Raw genomic sequence first — 20,898 nt, 5'->3', positions numbered from 1 at the left:
CCTCCCTACTTGCTCTCAAAACTTATTCCTATGGAGATTTTCCACTCCACACTATCCACACATCAGCCATCTGAGCCAACCTGCCTCTTCTCCTGGGATATCTGAAAACCTCCTTTTTATCCTTCAGGCAAGTCTTGGTGTCTGACATCATCTCCTCCAGGGAGCCTTCCCTGATGCCCACGGGCAAGTCTGCTGGCCCTCCTCTCTATTTGCCCTTCTAGCACTTCACTTGATGCCAGTGACCACAGACCAGGCATTAGGTGAAGGCAGAGGTAGTCTTGCCTTAGACCCTCAGTGTCCTGAATGGTGCCAGCAATGCCCCGTCAGGCCTTAGAACATGTCGAGTCCACAGATGGATGATCTTGATCCTAATTGGAGTCCCTTTCTACATGATCTCTGCCGCCTGACCTTGCTCTTCCCTGTTCCAGGGGCAGGGTCCCTGCTTCTGCCTCCCAGACGGAGCCTCAGGCTGTCAAGACTCTAGGCTCCAGCCAGGAAGCAAGGAGATTTCCAGATTGATGTGAAAACTTGTTAGCAAGTTGTGTGTAATTTTATAATGTTTCTGGTAAGTGCTAATTGCCTGTTCCTTAAATATTTCTTGTTCTACTGGGAAGCAAAGCAATTGCAACTATGAACGCATTGCTCACAGCTGGCCGCCCCCAGAGGGAGACGGTGTCCTGACTCCGAGTGCTCAGCTAGTGATAGATCCCGAGTCTCCTCCTCCGCCCTGACCTAGGCCTGTGACAAGTGGAGCTGGAAGAATTTCTGGGAAGTAAATGCTCCAGTTTTCCCACTGGGGCTCCTGTTTTCAATGAGGGGTGAGGGGTGACGCTACAGAGGCCCCTGCCTAGCCCCAGGCTGCAGGTCTTTGCCTGAGTGGAGGAGAGGGGTGTTGCCGATGACGGGCCAGGTGTACCTCGGGGAGGGGTGGAAGTGATAGAGGCAGGTGCTCTCAAATACCTCATGCCATCCTGCGGGACATCCGCCTCCTGGCTGCCCTTCCACCCAGAGGTCAGTCAGGTTCAATGGAATTTCCCCAGAACCTGGGATAAATGAAGGGCCACGATGGGGGCAGAAGTATTACGGAAGCTTTTTGCAATGGTGCAGGTCAAAAGAGCTGCAGGCCTGGGGAAGGGACCAAGCTTCCACCCGGCATTTCCCTAATGCCAGGCCCCAGGCCTGGTGCTTCAGTACAGAGTCGTCAGGAGACCTGGTGAGTCACACAGTTCCCCGCCCCTCCTCACAGACCAGGAAACGCTGGCTCCTGGATGAGGAGGGACTGGCCCACGGAGCTCCGTGGCAGAGCCTGCTTGTCAACTGGGTCTGTCCAATTCCCAAACCTATGGGGACATAGAGAACACACTGACTCTTGGTACCTGAGCACCCAGAGGTGGTAAAGGGGACCAAAAGGAGGCCACGGGTGGGAGGGGCTGTGATGGTGCCCTTGGAAGAAGTGGGTGCAATTTAATTCTGCAAAGCTTATCTGAGCCCATGTTCTGAGCCAGGCACCAGCCAGGCCCTGCAGGACTGGAGAGATGAACACACTGTGATCTGGGCCTTGAATGGAATCCGAGGCGCTGCAGTTTGAATTTGGGTTTGGAATTGTGATTGCGTAGACTTGGGATGCCACATGAAAGGTTTCTGCGCTTCACCCTGAAGTCAATGAGAAATTGTCATTAAAGTCTTGGGTTTCTTTCTTTCTTTTAAGTAGGAAGGAACTGTGCCAGACTGAGATTCTGGGAAGGTCACTGGGAGCCAAGTGGCAGATGGGTGGGGAGGGGATGCTGAGCAGGAGGGCTGTGGCATCCGCAGAGGGAGAGGTGACGAGGGACATGCTCCCACAGGGGAGCTGATGGATCTGGAGAGGGTTAGGAGTGGGGGAGGGAGGGGGAGGGGGAAAGGCAGCTGGGTGATGGGGTGGAGGGTGGGGCGCAGGTGTGGGGGCCGTGCGAGTGGGGGCGGAAGATGATGGGCTTCCCATTTGGAGATGGGGCCTCTAAGGAAGCAATTTAGGTTGGATGAGGTCGTAAGGGAGGGGCCCTGGTTTGATGGGATTTATGTTTTTATAAGAAGAACACCGGTCGCTCATGCTCTTTTCCCAGGAAAGGCTGTGTGAGGACACGGTGGGGAGGTGGCCATCTGGGAACTGGGAAGAAAGCCCTGCCCAGAAACCCAAGTGGCCCAAACCGTGATCTTAGCCGTCTGGCCGGCAGAGCTGCGAGAAAATAAATGGCTGTCGTTTAAACCTCCTACGGCGGTGCTTTGTGCTGGCAGCCCTGACTGACGAGTACAGATGGGTTGACTTTAGGTACAGACAGGTGCAGGGTAGACAGAGGCGCAGGTGGGGGACAGATGTGGAAGTCACGAGGGTCCCGGTGGAGGTGGAAGCCGTGGCAGTCGATGACTGCAGAAGGTTCCAGAATGAGAGGAGCGCAGGCTAAGAAGGGGCAGTGGGAAGCCATGCAGCAGACGTGCAGGTCTGGCCAGAGGTGGCGGAGGGGGAGGAGGTGCAGGTGAGGCAGTCACAGCAGGTGCCAGGACCCTCAGCCCACCACCTTGACAGCAGAGGGGTTCCTCACCACGAAGGTGTATGACGGATGGGCTTCACCCCTCCAATCAAAACCAGGGTGGGAGGGACCAGAAGGGAAAGGTGGGCCCGCTTGATTCCCCCTCCCCAGGTTCTTCCCACTGGACAAAGTTCAAACGCGTTAGGAGGCCTAGAGGGCTCCCGTGCCCTGGCTTCTGCCTCCTGCCTCGCCTGTCCCCACACCCTGCACTCGCCACTGTGAGCCAGTTCAGTTCTCAGCCAGCCTGTGGGGACTCCAGTCAGAGCCGGCGCAGGCCACCTGGCTGCAGATCCAGGCCTGGACTGGAGGACAAGGAGCCTGGAAGGTTTGGATGCAGAGGGACATTGGTGGCCTTAAGAGGAAAGTGTCAGGCAATGTACAAGGAGCTCTCTGTGACCTCGGTTCACTGTCATAATGACACTCCTAGGCTGGCATTATTATCTCTATTATATGAATGGGAAAACAGGCTCAGAGACACCACAGGACTTTCCCCAGGTCACACAGCTGGGTCACGCTGGGATTCACCAGGTCTGATCCGTTTCCAGAGTGTTTTATCCTGAGTAACACTGCTGCCTCTCTTCTGAGAACCTGATGCAGCCACAAGTCTTAGTCAGGTCTCCAAATGCCCAGACTCTCCTTCCTCATTTGTCTGGTCCAAGAAGAAGTCTTGCTGAGGCCTAGTCCGTGACCAGCATCCACCCCATGTACATTTTTAGACCATGTGGGGGACTCACTATCATCCCAGCACCCAGCGTAATATTGGCCACATAGGGGGTATTGAATCAATACTGGCTGAGTGAAAGAGACAAGTGAACTCATGAACCAAAACTCCAACCTCTCGTGAAATGAGACCCAGGCTCAAGATACCTGGTGCATTTGACTGGGGCAAAGCTTTGGCTTCTATGAAGATTTTATAAGGAATTCAGTTTTATAACTTTGGGAGGCTCCCAGAATAGGGTGAAAAAAATTATGGATTTTGAAGTTGAGATGTGTGCTGGAATCCAAGCCCTGCCCCTTGCCATTCTCCTGTGTGACCTCAGGTGGGTTACTGCACCCCTGAGTCTCGGATGCTTCATCTACACTAGAGCAGCCATGGTAGGGCTGTTGGCACTACAGGAGATGAAGCATTGCTTTTCCAGCTATGAACCTTCTCTTTAAAGAAGGCTTCCAAGGACAGAAAGAGAAGACAGGAAAGCCCTCCCTGCTAGGCCTCCCCTACTTCATCTGGGTGCTCCTTGGGGCTGCCCCAAGTCTCTGTTAAATGACACGGTTTGAGGACCCTGAGAAGATGAATGTAAAGTTTCTGCCACATGGTAGGCTCTCAAAGAATGTCCCTTTTTCTTCCAAAGACAAACAAATTGAAGTCCTCTTTCTCCATGATAACCCTTCGATGTTTGGGCACAGCGCTCCCGTCTCCTGAGTCCACCTTTCCCTTGATAAAAGTTCAGGGGTCACAGACATTTCTTCCCAGAGGGATTGGCTTAAATCCTCTTCTTAGCTAGCCCGAGCTGACATCCACACAGTTCAGCTCAGTTCTTTGATTCCTGATCAAGGAATAATAAAGAACATCTAACTCCCTGGGATAAGCTCTAGCAGCTAAGTTTTAAATATTGTCCCTGTTTCACTGTATTCTACTAATTCAGCCAATAGCTCCAAGCCCTCTACACCTTCTCCCCCATTGCCTTTTTATTTCGGTAGTAGAAGTGAATCTTGGGCCTCACACCATCTAGGCGAGTACTCTACCCCTCGGCTACATCCTTAGCCTTTTACATTTTATTGTAGACAGGGTCTCTCTGCTAAGTTGCTGAGGCTGGCCTTGAAACTGTGATCTTCCTGTCTCAGCCTCCTGAGTAGCTGGGATGACAGATAGGTGACGTTGCGCGTGGCTTGCCCTCCAGACCTTTTTGCAATCCCAAGCAACTGATACCGTCATCTCTTTCAGGCTCAAGCTATCTGTGTTTTATTCAAACCACTGGGCAGATCAAGGGCACACGGATGACACATGGTTATCCCTCCCCAAGTTTGGGAGCATCCATCACTGATCAGTTTCCATAGAATTTCAGAAATGGGGGGAAACTTAGAAACTTTGCATCCAAATCTGTTCCCGTTTTCAAAACAGCCAGTGACAAGATAGGACCTGAATCAAGCTCTTCTGATTTCCCATCAGGGGCTCGTTCCATGACCACAGAGCTCCTCGTGGATAACTATGCTTCTGAACAGCTCATTCATTTAACTACCTGGATACTCACTGCTTTGCAATTTCCAACATTTTAAGTTTTCATAGTTTTGATCTAACAAACCCCACAGTTTTCCCTGTGACCTCGGTTGTATTATTATCTCCATTTCACAGATGAGAAAACAGCCCAGAAAGCTTCCATGAAAGGTTTCCACAGAGCAGGAAAGTGACAGAACCAGGATTCACACTCGGCATTTGTGACCCACAAAGTCCTCTGCCTGCTGCCCTGCTTCACCTAGACACGTGGCTCTCTAGTCTTGGAACAGGGCGGCCATCATCTTTCTCCCCGGGGGACACAGTGGAACGACAGTGTTGGCATAGGAAATATGCGTTAGACTGTTAGCGGTTGAATTGTGTCTCCCAAAAAGTGATGTCGAAGTTGTAACTCCTGGTCCCTGTCAGTAGGATCTTACTTGAAAATAGAGTCTCTGTGCTATAATCAAAGACAAGACCAAAGTGGAGTAGGGTGGACCCTTCATCCAAGATGCTAGTGTCGTTATAAGAAATGGAGGAAAGACACCTAAGAATGTGACATCAAAGGCAGAGATCGGAGAGACGCAGCTACAAGCCAAGGAATGCCAAGGACTGACTGCCACCAGCCAAAGCCAGGAAGAGGCAAGGAAGGACGCTCAGAGCCTCCGAGGAGGCACACCTGCTGACACCTGGATGGCCACCTCCAGCCTCCAGATGGTGCCAGAATACCTTTGTTGCTTTAAGCCCCCTGGTTTGGGTGCCTTGTCAGGGAGGCCCTAGCACAGTTCAGGTCCTGGTGTGGGAAGAACCTTGGGAGGAGCAGGTGTGTGAGTCACACTGGAGGCACGCTTCCCTGCCTCTGTCTCCTTAGTAAACACAGAGTTGTTTTGAGGACTCAGGGCTCACTTCCTTGGTAGAGGGCGGCTGCTCCCTTCCCTGTGCTCCCACTGGCTGTCTGGGCCGCCATCTTGCTTTGACACTCATTTGTTTTCTCAATCTCACCACCAGAGCAGAAGCCACAGGCCAGGCCTGCCTCTGGCACATCTGTTGCCATAGGGATGGGTCTAGTGTCTGGTACCTCACAGGGGATTGACAACTACTGGTGAAATGTCTTCTCCCTTTCTTGGGGAATGGGCATTAGCAGTCATTAGCCAACAGGAGGTTTGGAAACCCATGGAAGGGCGATGGTGGGGATAGCTCTTGGGCCCCAGAGTTTATATTTCCTTTAATGCTCATTCCTAGCAAGAGATGAAGACCCTTGCCTGCATCCTCCTCAGGCTACCAGCAATGCCGGTATCTGTCCTTAACCCTATGCTAGCGTCAGTCACTCATCACCATGACACCCAAACAGTAGCTTGGGAAGGCGATGTACCCCATGCAAATATTTTAAAAATAAGAGAGGCTCAGAAAGTTTATGGGGCCTTTAAAAAGTCTACATGAGCCAGATATAAATTGGGGATGGGATGTTTGTGTGAATCTGGCACTGGGGTCTCAACATTTTAAGTGAATTATCTCAGACAGTCTTCCAAAGAATATGGGAAGTCCCCTGAAACAAAGGAGGCCAGATTTCAGAGAGGTTGAATAATAAGCCTAAGGAGAGGAAGCTGCACAGGGCTGAACTGGGATCTGAAGCCAGGGTTTGTGACTGTAAATCCAGAACGCAATCTCTGACTTGTGCAGTGAAGTTTACCGGGCTCTCCAAGAGCATTACCTTCATAAGAAGCCTTGAATCCCAGGGAGCTGCCACTGCCATCGGTCTGGAAGAGGAGCCACATTTGATGGTTGGTGCTGACGATGAGATCTGGGACCGATGTACCTGTCAGGCTGTCAGGAGAGACAGATTCAGAGGAGTGCGCCCACCATGGGCCAAGTAAAGTGACTGCCCAGCTGACTGCATCTCAAGGGGACCGGGGAGCCAGGCCTGCTCCGAGGCCCACCTGCCTCCAAAGCTGGGTCACATGCCCTGAAGGGGAGCATTTTCCAACTCTCGGGTCAGCCTATGGGTGGTGGCAAAGGAGAGCTCAAGGGCCCCAGAGCAAAGGCCCAACGCAGTGGAATCCCAGTACGGCCTGCCTCTGTCCCCTCCCTTGACTACACCACGTCATGGCGGCCTTCCTCCGCTCAGGAAACGGGGTCCCTACGTCTACATGATCTCGATTCTCTGCACCCCCAGTGTCATGAGTCGGGTGGCAGTGCCCAGGCAGGAAGCATGCTCCTGTGTCTCAGTGGGAGGTCCCACTGCCACGGACGTACGAGCTTGGAGAAAACACTGCTGGGTGGCAGAGGCAGGGTCCGCACAGCAGCAGGTGACCATGCGGGGACTCCAGGCTTGCCCTGGCCTCTGACTCTCACTGAATTCCCAGTGAGGACTTGGCCCGGGAGGCCTTCCCCTTGGCTGGAGTAGAGACAGGCAGAGGGATTCCTGCTGAAGAAACCGGCAGGGCCTCAGGACACTGTCCTTGCTGCAGTGGTTTGGGAGCCAGGGAGGACTCAGGAAGCCCCACCCCTCAGCCCAGGCCCACGTGCCGTCCCAGCCTCTGGACCACACGCAGCCCTTCACTTACATGTAGAGAACTGTCTTCTGGTCCCCATCCTGCCCACCGTCCCCGACTGTCAGGGTGTCGTAGCCCCTCTCCAAATCAAACTCCTCGAAGGCCAGCTTGATCACCTGGGGAGGGAGCACAGGATGAGCAGGGGCAGGGCTGCAGGGAAGCCTCCCACAGACTGGGGGACCGGAGCGATTTCCCCATTCTGTCTTGATGTCCAGAGTCACTGGAGACACACTGACCATCTCTGTGCCATCCTGGGGAACACGACCTATTTCTTTTCAGGTTACACACCCTGTGGGGCCCCGTGTCTGAAGAAGCTTGTGGCACAGCTGGTCAAATCCAGGACTGTCAGAGCGGCACCAGGCACATCTGGTGGGCTGAGAGATGACTGGACTCTAATGCATAGAAATCCCCTGGGGCCTTGGTGGCACTCTTTCAGGCCACGTGTGGAATCTCGGTCCTCTTGCCCCCAGGGACCTGCAGATGGTCCTGCTAGTCTCTCTGCCTGCTTCTCTCCTTCCTCTTTGCTTATTTGTTGAATAAATAAATGTTCTCAGAAGGAGATTTGGACGAGATTCCTGCCTCTTCACTTCTTTCAGTCCTGCCTTCCACAAATATTTACCAAGCACCAGCCCTATGCCAGGCGAGGGGGCGGGGTTTCCACAGTGAGCGAGACCCTGTCCCTGCCTGGGGTGGGAAAGGGGGTCTGAGAGGTAGACAGAGAAGCACGGAACCAGGTAACAGGTGCTGCTACGGTGGGGACGGCAGAGCAGAGGGGAGTCTGCCATGGGGGCAGGAGGGCGGGCCGCTCTAGATGGTGGCATCTGAGGGGATTCTGAAGGCTAAGGAAGATGGTCGGACCAAAGTGTGTGGCTGAGGGAGGGCGGGGACGCTCTGAGAAGGAGCCGGGCACAGGGCCTGAGCTGTGACAGTGACAGAGCACGCCAGCAGAAGTCGTTCGGTGTCTGCAAACAGGCACACCTGCCAGCAGCCCCGCTCCAGGGAACCCCGTGGGCGGCTGAGTCTTTGGTGCAAGGAGGGGACTCCAGAGGGTCCAGAACTCAAGAAGTGAGCCGCAGCTTGATCCCAGAGGCCTCACGCCCATCCCCTGAAGGAAGGGGCTTTGATCTGGAGGGAGGTGACAGCATCAGGCTGGCTGCTGGGCTGAAGGGAGGTGGGTGGAGAGGAGGGTTCTGGGCTTTGGCGTCGGCACCCGTGAGCGGTGGAGAAGCCGCGGGTGGAGGAGTAGTCAGCCCAAGGGTATCTAGGACTGCAACTGGGTGGGGTGCGGGTGTCTGGGTGACCTGCAGGTTTCCGGCCCATTCATGAAGACAGGACACACAGAGTCACTCGCTTCTCGTGTTCAGTCTGGGTCTCTTTTTGTCCATTTCTACCAGGTTTCGACCAAGGCGGCTCCTTGGCTTTCTACTCCACAGCCCAAGGACTACACGATCTATCACTGCTCCCTGTCACTGATGCCTTCTGTCTTCCTCTGTCCAGACCTAAGAGCCCTGCACCCACATACTGCCAGGGTGCAGTAGAGCCTCGGCCCTGGATGCTTCCGGCATCTCAGAAGAAAACTGATCTTGCCCCCACTGATGATCTGGTGCCCTCTATGCAGGGTCCCTCTGCGCGGGTGTGGGGTTCAGAGAGGGACATCTCTGGCTAAGAACAGACCTGAGCGTGTCAGGAGGTCTGTGGGTAGGGGAGGGCGCGACCTCTTGGTTAGGAGAAAGGTCAAGGAGTTCCCTGGAGGACATGAAGCCCGGGCGGAGTTTGGGAGACGAGCCGGCTGGAGTCCAGCCTGTGGGTGTGGAGGGAAAGCAATGCGGGCAGGGGGTGGCAGAGGCGAGGACCCGCGGGGCTCTTTAGAGACTCCTAATGGACCTGGTGTCGTTTAACTGAGAGCGAAGCAGGGGGTGGTAGCCAAAGGGCAGAGAAGAGGAGCCAGATGGTGAAAGGCTGTCCTGTCTTCCACCCTAAGGATCTGGGCTCTGTCCTACGGAGGTTGTAAGGCAGGCTGGACACAGGCTTTCTTCTTTAGGAGCAGCAGCGTTGATGGGTGGTTGGAAACAAGGAGACCAGTTGCTGGGCTGAGGATGGTCTGGCAGAGGAGCCAGTGTTAGCAAGGATGGAACGGGATTTCACTGTCAACATTGGCTGGGGGATCCCTTGGCTTTTTTAAGTTTTCCAACCAGAAGGTTCTTTGTTGACTACTGGCATCCTCATGGGGTCCTCTGCTTGGGCTGGAATTCCTGACTCTCAGCCCTCCCACCCCTTTGGTCCTACCATGCAGAACATTTCCCGGAGTCTCATTTCCTACCTGTTACTCTGCATCCCCTGTGTGACCACCTGAGCCCCGGGCATCGCCACCCTGGTGGCCTGATCAGGAGCAGGATTTGCTCAGGCCCTTCCCCCTCCCTCCGCCCCTCCCCCCAGTAAATTTCTCTCTGTGAGCTCTGTCTTGTTGGAACTCTCTCCGACCAGCCTGGACAAGACGGGCACTCCTGGCTCAAGACCTTCTTCTCTTTAGCACTTACCTGCTACCTGGGATCCACCTGTCCACCTGCCCCTCCACTAGACCAGAGACTTCCATGGGGCAGGCGCAGGTCCCGCTCCCTCTGTACCACTAGTGCATGTCTGTATGCCAGGCCCTCCTCAGGGGCTGACAAAGTATTGAACGGCAAGATGATTTCCAAACCCTTCCTGACCCTCCAGCACGGACAGATCGCCAGGCCCTGGAATCCTCACTGCAGTGACCATCTAGAGTAAAGGCAGGCAATTGTTTCCCCTCAATGACCAGAGAGTAAACATTTCCCCACGGGCTCGCTGTTGCCCCTGCTCAACTCTGTTGAGATAGCGTGAACACAGCCACATAGGCTATGTAATTGCGTGGGCATGGCTGCATCCCAATAAAACTTTATTTACAAAACAAGTGATGAGTGGGATTGAGTCCATAGGCTATAGTTTGCCAACCCCTTAATCATAGTCGGATCATCTTTTCTTATTTCTTCACTATAAGAATTGACACAGTGTGGTTAACATGGATCCAAGCACATTATAGGAACTGAGGTACAACAATAATAGCTACTTTGTCCCTAGCCCTGGAAAAACAAATAGCTACTTTGATAATCTGCACTTTACAAATTGGAGAGTCCAGGCACAGAGAGTTTAGGCAACTTGTCTAGGCTCACACAGCTCAGAGGTAGAGTGGGACTTACACCAGGTGGCTAGAGGCCAGGCCCTTTGTCATTCTGCTGTACTGCCTCAGAGTATCTCAGCAAGGTCTCAGGTCCAAAGGCAGGGACAGTGCTTGTCCATACAAACCTCCCTCAAGCTCTTTCTGGATCCTAGTAGGTGCTCAGCAAACACTTACTGAACATAAAATGCCGGAAGGCAGGTGGTGCCTTCTGCAGAAGGAGGGGCCCAGGCTCTGCGGGGACTAAGGGTCCTGGCTGTGCATTGTCACATCAGCCTCTTCCAGCCAGACCCTGAGCAGAGGACACTGCTCACTGGCCATCTCCAAAAAAGGGAGTGCATGATTATTAGGCCTGTAATGGGAAAATATTGCTTTGAAGGCCAGAACCCAGAGCCATAAAATGATTCACATCACTGGTTAGAGCTGCCATTGATGTGAACCGCATTTCAGAGCACTGACCCTAACGTGGGAGCTAATTACACTGAGAAGCCTGCTCAACACAGTCACACAGACCACAGCTTCAGGACACAGGACGGTCCCCTGCACCATGGACTGGGTTTTTTTTTTTTTTTTTTTTTTTTTTTTTTTCTCCTCTGCTTTGGCCATTGTTTAAAGACAGGATCCTGTAATGACTCATTAGCTAACATGCAGATCAATCAAGCTCACAAAGCGCCTTTCTGAGGCAGGAGAAATGGCAGCACGAGAAATAGGCACGATCAAAGAGGCACATTTGTATACAGCTCAGATACCCAACTTAAACCCATTAGATAAATGAATAAACAAACCCATCATCCAGGACATAATTACTGAGCACCTGCCATGTGCCAAGCATGGGGCTCACTGCTTCCCATACGTTATCTGGCTGGCCTGACAATTCAGCACAGAATCTAAATGCCAAGGACACGGTGCAGACGGTGAGCGCCCGAGGACTGCAGGGGAGAGAGAGACCGAAGGGGGTGTGGAGGAGGCGGGTGCTGGGCCTGGAGGCTGGGGGGAGCGTGCGCTCGGGCCAGACCAGGCTGTGAGCAGGAGAGGGAGAGAGAGCAGGCAGGGCCGCCGAGGCAGGGGATGTGGGGTTGCGAGAACAGGCTGACTGATCTGCAGCTGGATCCTGCCAGCTGTCAAGCATTCAGTCTGGACGCCGTGGTCAAGTTGACGGGAAGCTGTGATTCAGCATGAAGGGAGGAGCAGGGGCAGAGGGGCCAGGAGGGAGCCGGTACAGGTTCCTGGAACAGGGAGGGTTTAGGAGGAGCTTGAGAGTGTGTTTGTGGCAAACGCTGGGGAGGGGACAGAGGGCTGGAGACGTCAGAACACCTCCTCTGGGATGGGGTGGCCCTTGGAGGACTGCATGTGGGCTCTGGGGAACATCCTCCCTTCCTAAACTCAGTCCACAACCAGCCAAAGACAGGCCTCCAGGCCTGCTGTCCTGCACCCAAGGTCTGGGTGAGGCTCTGAGGATCCCACCGCGCGGGGCCTTGTTTGGGACTCCGGAGTCCCGGGGGACCTGGACCGAGGCTGTTTTGCCTTGTGAGTGTTTTCCTCCAGCAGCCTCTCACCGGGCCCTCTGCCTCTGGGGCCCATCCTTCATGTTGCGCCCCAAACTCCCAGCGCCCCACTATCCCCTGGAGCAGGGACTGGAACCTGAGGCTCTTAGACCAAATCTGGCCCTCAGCCTGTTTTCCTGTGGTCCCTAGAGTCATGAAGGTTCTTTTCATACATTTTTAAAGAGTGAAAAACTAAAAACCCACAACAAAGAAGAATATGCAACAAAGAACTCACATGGTCCTCAAAGCCTAAAATATTTATGACATAGCTCTTTACAGGAAAGTTCACTCTTTTCTACCCCGTGGGAATATTTTTCAGACTGGGTTCTCAGGCACCCCAGGAATTCATAAGGTGCTTCAGGGATCACCTCAAGGTGGAGGACGAGCAAGGACCGGCAAGGCACTGCTTCCACGTACATGGTTCCCTTTTGATATGGTTCACATTTTGGGATTCTTTGACAGACGGGAATAGTGTTAATGTTTCTCCCTGTATTCCTTCCTTCCTAGGAGAACCCTGACTTTTTGGGAGCGTGGCAATGTACTCAGTCAACTTCGTAGCTAAGGATAGATACGTGACAGAATTCTGAGCAGTAAGACACGGGCCAGTGAGTCCTCAGGACATTTTCCCATCTTTCTCTTTGATTTTCTTGGATAACAGATGTGAGGACTGAGAAGGGACAGCCTTCTTGTGATCACAAGGAGAAGAGTTGCATATAAAGAAAGACAGAGGGGAAAATATAAGATCCTGGAGTCTGAGGAAACCGCCAAACAGGCCCAGACTGGAGCTTTGGTCTCTGGAGCTTTGGTTTGTGGAGAAAATAAACTATGTGTTGTTGAAACTCCGGGGAAGGTGTTTTCTGCAACTCACCTGTGATGTGCTGACTACAGGTTCCAAACAACGGCTTCGTCACCTCAGATAAGACTACCAGCTCCTGACTTGCAGAACACAATTCTACATCTTCGCATGGAAACCATGGGCGTCTTGTGACCTGCCCCTCCCCAATCCCATGCCAATTCGACCTTCCTTACAATTCCTCAGAGTTTGTTTCTGAGCTCAGAGGGCTCACCTGGACCCATCAGGCCTCTGCAGGCTAGTGCTGCTGCTCGTGGGACTCAGCTCCTGCAGGCAAGGGGACTCGCTTTTCCTGGGCACAACCCAAAGGGTGCCTCCTGCCTGGGTCTTGCTGAGGGCCCCGAGCAGGGCTGGAGAAGGAGCTCCTGGGAGTGGAATGGAGGGAGGCCAGTGAGACGCCGAAGCCTGAAACTTCAGGAGCTGGAGGAGAAGCTGCCAGCACCTCCTTCCTGGGGGTAGGGACTGAGCTCTCAGAGGTGCTGGAACTTGGGTCACTACCTTGGATTATCGGTGGTTCTGAAAGCCGTCAACCTCCCCACTCCCTGTCTCCTTCACTCCTGATTGACTGACTGATTCATCCACCGATTCTTCCTGCAGGTGACATGCACTTGCGGGTGCTGGGCTGCGGGAAGACATGGTCAGGCAGGATGAACAGGGCCGTGGCCCTCAGGGACCTCAGGTGGTAGAGGGGGCCACAGAGGGTCATAAGACCATTGGAGATCATAGGGTAGACCAGTGCTGAAACCAAAGCAAGGGCAGAGGGCAAATCTAAGGGGCACAGTCGTAGCCAGGGGGGTAGGCAGGGCTTGTCCTCAGCAACAGGAAGAGTGTGTGGATACACCAGGGCCTCAGTCAGGCTGGGGCTGGAGGAATGTCCCCAAGTGAGATGAACAGAGACGACTGTGTCCAGGAAAGGAATCAGGTTTGGGGCTTAGGGGAAGGCCGTTAAAAGGTAGCCTCTGGTGTCACCAGCCAGGCCGAACATGCATCAGAAGCAGCTAGGGGAAACCTCTCTGATCACCAGCATCTCACACAGGGCTGGCACAGGGGAGGGGTGAGTAAATGTTTGTTGAATGAATAAGTGAGAGAACAAATGGACCAACAGATGCATTCCTGACATTTACACTTGCCGGCGATCACTTGCCTGGAGAGTTCCTTCTTGCTCTGTGCAGTCTACAAAGGGAGAGAGGCGCTGACGAGCCTCCAGCAGTGAATAATTAAAATGTTGTTATCTTTGGCTTTGAAGTTCATGGACCGAGCTTTCCCTTCCCTGCTCTTTCCAGGTGCCTCCTTCTCTGCCACCTCCTCCTCCTCCTCCTCTCCCTCTCTCTGGCCTGTTTTGCTTTTCTTTCTAGCAAAGGTGGATTGACTTTCCCCAGCAAATTCAGAGGCTCCTATGCAAATTGAATCACTCGTGTGGAGTTCACACTGAGAAGCTGCAAAGTGAGGTAGATGCGTGTAGGTGGGGGCGACACAGGTCTGGGTTTCAGTCCTGTCTGCGGAAATGTCCTGAGCTCTGGCTTCTTCCACGAGGCTGAGCTGAAAGGTCCTCGCGAGGCGGCCCCAGGACCATGGCCTGACCTCAGTCCCGACATGGGCAGAGACTGCGCAGAGGCTGCTCCTCCTCCCCTTAGTAACTCCCCAGACCTCTGCTGAGCTCCTCTCTGCAGAGCCCTGCTGATTGTGGGAGAAGATAAACAAAACACCATCCCTCCCTGCAGGGTGCTGTGGGCTAGGGGGTAAATAGATGCTAAACACAGCACACCGTGATAGGGATGCAAACCGAAGGTGCCTATGAAATGCTGGTGGACCAAGCAGGGAGCAAGACCTGGTGGAGTCAGAAAGGCAGAGGACTGTCTCGCTGGGGCGGAGAGGAATTTGCCTGGAGGAGAAGGGAAGGCCTGCTGGACGACACAGCCCAGGCAGAGGTCTTAAAGGGCCAGGCATGCCTATGAACCAGAGTTCAATGAAGCTGAAGCGGGGGATGTGCCTGAGGGGAGCCAGGGGTGGGGGGTGGCCTATGCTTTGCTGGAAGGAAGGGACTGTGATTTCTGATATAAGCTTGACTGTTCAGGGCCACCAGATGCTCTTTAAAATAAAGCTTTCCAAGCATTAGCCCCAGACCCCCTGAATCACATCTTTAGGAGAAGGACTTGCCTTTACAGTCTCCCCAGGTATTTCAGATGATTAGTCAAATTTGGCAGGCAGACATTATATTAATATTAATATCAGATTAATATTGCAAGGACCAAGGGGAGCCAACATCCCAATCACCAGACAGGGTGGAGGCTGCGTTCGCAGGAGGCCAGCATCGCTTGCTCTGAGGCTCCTTTTTCTCTTCCTTGAACCTACCAAGCCTCTAGGAGAACGGATTAGGGTGCTTTTATTTTACTGTGTATAGACATGCTGTGAACCTTCCTCCCCAGTACACTGAGTTTTCTCGCTGTGCTCAGTTCCGACTAGGTTAACAGATCTGATTCTCGGCCATTCCCATAGCAGAGCCTCTCCTCTTCTTTCCTCAGGCCCAAGATATTCCCAGCTCCCTCTGAAGCCCAGCTGGGGAGTCCTACAGGGGGTCTGGACCCCAGGGAGAATCCTGATGCCCTCCCACGTGCAAGTGCCTGGGGTGCACAGTCCTTCCATGATCCTGGGAAGACCGTCACGTGCGCCCCCTCTATACTCCTGCAGGCAAAGTGCTCAGCCCCTCTCGCGACAGCACACCTCTCCCTGCAAAGGGAGCTCCTGCATCCTCAACCCCGTTTTCTTCTCACTTCCTCCAGAACCTCCCTTGGCCCACCATCTGCTTTCTCCCACATTTTCCCTCTCGACTCCTGGCTTGCTCCTCTCAGCCTGCACTTGACCTCCAGTGTCCAATATATCAACAAACCGATGTCTTAAACTGTCCTCCAGCTTTGTCTCCATCACCTCCCTCACATGCTACTGCTCGTTCTCCCTCCTGTGCGCCATGATGAGACATGTCAAAAGGGCCGTCCACATGCCTGGCCTCCAAGCCTCACCCCCCACTGGCCTGCTCCCCACCTGGTGCTGAATATTGCTGCCCCAGAGCTCTGCTCTGAAAGGTCTCCTGCCAAGGCCAAAACCAACCGTCTCACTCAGTCCCCTTCCATCAGACAGACACCTCCTAGTTGCAAATATCCTGCCTCTGCGTCATATTCTCCTCCTGTTTCTCCAACTGCTCCTTTTCTTTCTTTCACCTATAAGCATGATTCCCAGATCCATTCTAAATCTTATTCTCTTCATTCTTCCCAAAACAATGTTGTCCCTTTCTTAGGCTGCTATTTCTACCCATGTGCTAATGAGGTCATATCCAGTCTTTATCTGGAACCTGGACATATTCAGAGTTTCCGCACAGTATATCCCGATGCTATTGGATGAACCCCAGATACTGCAGGTAGAAATACTCATTTCCCTCCTGGCTTTGCAAAGCATGTTCCTCCCTTCCTATTCCCTTTTAAACTCTCCCAGAAAGCACTGAGTCATCATTCATTAATTCACTGAATAAATACATACAGAGTGCCTACTGCATGCCAGGTCCTGTGTCGGTCATTTGAGATTCAATGTTGAATTTGACATCTCCTCCCTCAACCCCTACATCCAATCAGCCACCAAGTTGCATTCCATTCCCCAAATCTCTCTCCTCTGTTTCTTGCTCCAGGTCTGCAAAGCCTTGGTGGATGCCCCTCTTTTTGCTCCTTGGGTAGCTGGTCTTGCTCTCCTCCTTCCCCAGTATCCCCCTGCAGGTCTCCCCAGGGCTGCCAGAGTAGTCTTCTGAAAACTTAAGACTTTCCCACTATTGCTGTGTTGGGAATAGAGGAAGAAGGCATGGCCCTCATCTTTCCAGATCCTTCCAGTTCTCCCAATCCCGTCTTCTCTGAGACCCGTTGTATCCAACAGATCAGCACAGCTATTTAAGTACCTGAGTGCTGGAGCCAGAAAGACTCAGTTTCAATCCCGGCCTTACCACTTCCTGGTTGTGTGCTGTGGCTGTTCCCTGACCTTTAACCTCTCCATGATCCAGTTTCCTCCTCCCTCAAGCAGCTCTATTAAAACCAAGTTCATTGTGCTATTGAGAGAATGACATAAAATCATTTATACAGAGGGATTAACTCAGAAGTTGGCATGGAATAGGCCTATTATTGTTATTAACAACAGTCTAACACATCCAGCCTTAAAAACTTATGTTTCAAAATAAGACCCAAATTTCTTTGTCAAGCATGCAGGTTCCTGTGATCTGGGTCCTGCTGACCTTCTGTCTTCACTTTGATGCTGACATGTTGAATTATTTTCAGTTCTAAGACACCGTTCCAAACCTCAGTGCCTTTGCACACACATCCACTTTGGTATACTGACTTTCAAGGCCACTCCTCCTTCAAGACCCTGCTCAAATGTCACCACCTTTCTGAAAATTTCCCTGACCTTTCAGTTAACGGCTCCTTCCTGGTTTTCGCCTAGCACTGCGGACACACACTACCATCAGAACTTTCTTGAACTCCATTTTTTATTTAAATGCTCTCTTCAGGCCTCAGAGGCAGAAGTCGTGCCTACAGTCAATGAATGAAGAAATGCTCCTCTCTTCAAAGACACTGTTCACTCTCTTCAAAGAACTGCTCTCTTCTAGCTGAGAGAGACTTCTGGAGTAGGGGTTGCAGGACATGCCTGTGTCTCACCTGTGGAGCAGTTCCATGAACAGGGTTAGGAACTGCTCCTGCTTCCCCGTTGTCTGAGGGAAGGCAGCTCGTACCCCTTAGTCTTAACTTCCACATGCTCCTGGTTGGGTTGTGGTTCCTGGCTCCCCACTGGTGTCAGGATAGGATGGGGCTCTCTTAGCCCTTCCGACCTCCCTCAGCACTTACCGAAGCCCACCAAAGACCCTTGGAGATGCTGGGAACACTCTTCTGCATCTAAGGGAGTGGCCTTCAGAGGGATGGGCTTCAGAAGCCCAGGCCGATGTGACCTCTGCAGGACATGTCTCAGAGTGACCAAACAGGGCCACTGACCTCCACACTGTTCTAGTATAGGCCTAATGGGGGTGAATCAAATTGTTTCTCAGGAAATTCTCAGGCTTTGTCTCGAATTCCCTCAGATCTCATTTCAAGTTCAATATCAAACAAAGATAAGCATCTTTGACAATGCCCAAGGAAGAGCCCTCTGGTCAACAACCTAATGACCTCATGGTAGAAAGTCCTTCTTTTGGTCTGACCTCTACCCTCACCTGGTGTGGCTGAAACATCCTTCCCTCCGACTAGGTTCACCATGAAATGGTTTAAGAGGACGTGAATCCTTTGTAAAATGCTGTGCAGAGGAAATCTGCTTCTAGTGTGTCAGTACTGTGGCCTTAGGCACTTGAACCAAAGAATTTCGAAGTGTTGGGTACAATTTAGAAAGAAAAAAAAAATCTTTTTTTCAAGTTAGTGTTATGGATTGAATTATATGCTCCCCAAATTGATATGCTGAAGCCCAAGTTCCCCACCTGACTGCATTTGGGGATGAGGCCTTTAGAGAAGAAGGTGAGGTTAAATGAGGTCAGAGGGGTGAAGTCCTAATGAGAGTGGATTGATGTCCTGTGCAGGGAGGAGGAGACAGCAGAGAGCTCTCTCCGCGGGTGCACAGAGGAAAGGCCACGTGAGGACACAGGAGGAGCCAGCCGTCTGCAAGCCAGGAGAGAACACTCAGCAGAAACCAAATCTGCCAGCACCTTGATCCTGACTTCCAGCCTCCAGAAATGAGAGAAAATGAATGCCTGCTGTTTAAGCCGGCTGCCTGGTCTGGGCAGACTAACATCAGGAGGAACACGCAGAGTCCACAGCACAGTGAATGTAGGGACCCAATGTGTGACTCAGAGCATGAGACTGGCTTTGGCCTTGAGTGCATTATAAAAAAATCTGGTGACTTCATATATCAAGATGAATCCTATTGTCATGTACAACTAAAAAGAACCAGTAAATAAAAAAATAAATAAATAAATAAAAAGAGAAAAGAAAATAAAATAGAAATCTGGTGAAGCACAGCTTTGGTTTTCTTGGACTCATGGAGAAGAGGGGACAGGAGCCAAAGGCCAGGGCCTCCAGGGTACAGACTCTATTACGACACACTAGCACAGGGCAGAGGGGTGGGTGAACTAGAAACCAGCCTGTCTGCCTTCTCTCAGGGCTCTGCCACTCTCTGGGTAGTCCTGGAGGCTCCTTCTGCCTCATACCTTGACAGAAAACTTCTGCCTAGAATCCATAACTGCAAGGAGACTTCTCCTGGTTTGCAGCTTTCGTGTTAGTTGGGGGTTTGAAACCCTCCTGCTGAGAACTTTGATCTGCAGGGGTTTCTGTCTGATAATGACCTCAGCAACAGGCAGGAGCAAATGCAAACTTCCTCTGAAAGAAACCACCTTCTACTCAGGTCTCAAAGAATGTCCAGAGAGCAAGTTGATGATTCTAGTCACACAGTCAAAAATTACCCAATAAAAAAGGAAATGTGGTCTGGGAACCATGAGAGGTGAGAAGAGATCACAGAATGGATTCTGTGAAGACCTCAGACGTTGGCATTCACAGGATATAAAATAAGTGGGTCTAATATATTTGAAGAAGTAAAGAAGGATCCATAACTCATAAGGATCCATACCTCCATAGTAATCAAAAGACTCTAAAATGTGATTTTCTTATTTTAAATGCTTTCCTGTTGATTTTTTTGACAATACAGGTAGACATTTCTACCCTCATCATATAATAAAGATTCTTTGCTATTCAAAAAATGAAAATTCTAATATTTGAAATCAAACTACATTTTGAGTTAATTTCAACAGAGGTTAGACATGGTCAACAGAGAATAAGTAAACAGAATGAGAGGGAGGAAGTGTGAGGGAGGTGAATAAATACAAAATATAGAGTGAGAAGGATGTATTTATGTTGTCAGACTTATGGAAGGAGAAAAGAAAGAATAAAGGAGAAATAACAGTTGGAATATTTTCCTGAGCTGATAACAGACATAAACTATGGATTCAAGAAGCTTAATGAATTCAGGCAGGATGTTGAAAACTTATCCCCCCATAAGTTGGAAAACCTAGAGGAAATAAATATATTTCTAGACAAATATGATCTGTCAAAATTGAATCAGGAGGATGTAGAAAACCTAAACAGATCAGTCACTAACAATGAGATAGGAGCAGTAATAAAAGGCTTTCCAACAAAGAAAAGTCCAGGACCAGATGGATTCTCAGTTGAATTCCACCAGACCTTTAAAGAAGCATTAATAGCAATGTTCCTCAAAATTATTCCATGAAATAGAAAAGAATGGAACAGTTCCAAATTTATTCTATGAATTCAGGGAGGATGAATACAAAAAACGTTCACATGTGGACACATGATAGTGAAACTGCAGAACACTAAAGACAAAAAAAAGACCATAAAAGTGGCCAGAAAGATGTCAAACAAAGGAACAACACTAAATGGACAGCAGAAATGAATGCTTGAAGACATTGGGACAGTATCTCCATGTGCAAGAAAACGTGACTATCCACTGCAAATCAAATGTACAGGGAATGCTCTTTCAAGAACAGAGGGAAAGAGACGTTTGAAGATGAGGAACTAAAAAAGTTCACCATGAACAGAAAAGTGAATTCTAAAGCACGTACTTTGAGCAGAATGTAATTTGAAAGGGCATAGCTGATATATGCAAGAAAGGATGGTGAATGAAGAAGTGGTGATATCTCTAGGGTATTTTAGGGTAACCCTAAAAGAACAGAAATAATTCTATGATTTAAGTGGTCTGAATTCTCTAGTTAAAAGAGAGATTAGACTAGATTTTTAAAAATCCAGTTATATGAAAAACACATAAAGCATAAGTAAGCAGAGGTCAATAGTAAGAAAATGGAAAAGATTTAGACAAAGACCAAAAGAAAGCTTATCTAATAGCTGGGTGGGGCTGGGGGAAGCTTTAAGGTCAATGATATTACTACGAATAAAGAGA

At 51.1% G+C, this 20,898-nt stretch overlaps 1 protein-coding gene across 1 annotated transcript in view; it reads right to left on the bottom strand.

The window, feature by feature from the left end:
- Positions 1-20,898, bottom strand: part of Csmd2 (CUB and Sushi multiple domains 2) — a 553,852-nt gene that overhangs the window by 239,160 nt on the left and 293,794 nt on the right. The window contains 2 exon segments of the mRNA XM_047516471.1: positions 6,488-6,600; positions 7,341-7,444. Of these exon segments, the coding sequence (XP_047372427.1) occupies positions 6,488-6,600; positions 7,341-7,444 (217 nt within the window).

Source organism: Sciurus carolinensis, chromosome 1, assembly GCF_902686445.1.
Source record: "Sciurus carolinensis chromosome 1, mSciCar1.2, whole genome shotgun sequence".
Classification (NCBI taxonomy): Eukaryota; Metazoa; Chordata; class Mammalia; order Rodentia; family Sciuridae; genus Sciurus; species Sciurus carolinensis.
Note: the sequence above shows the minus strand (reverse complement) of the source record. Positions and strands in the feature narration are given on the sequence as shown.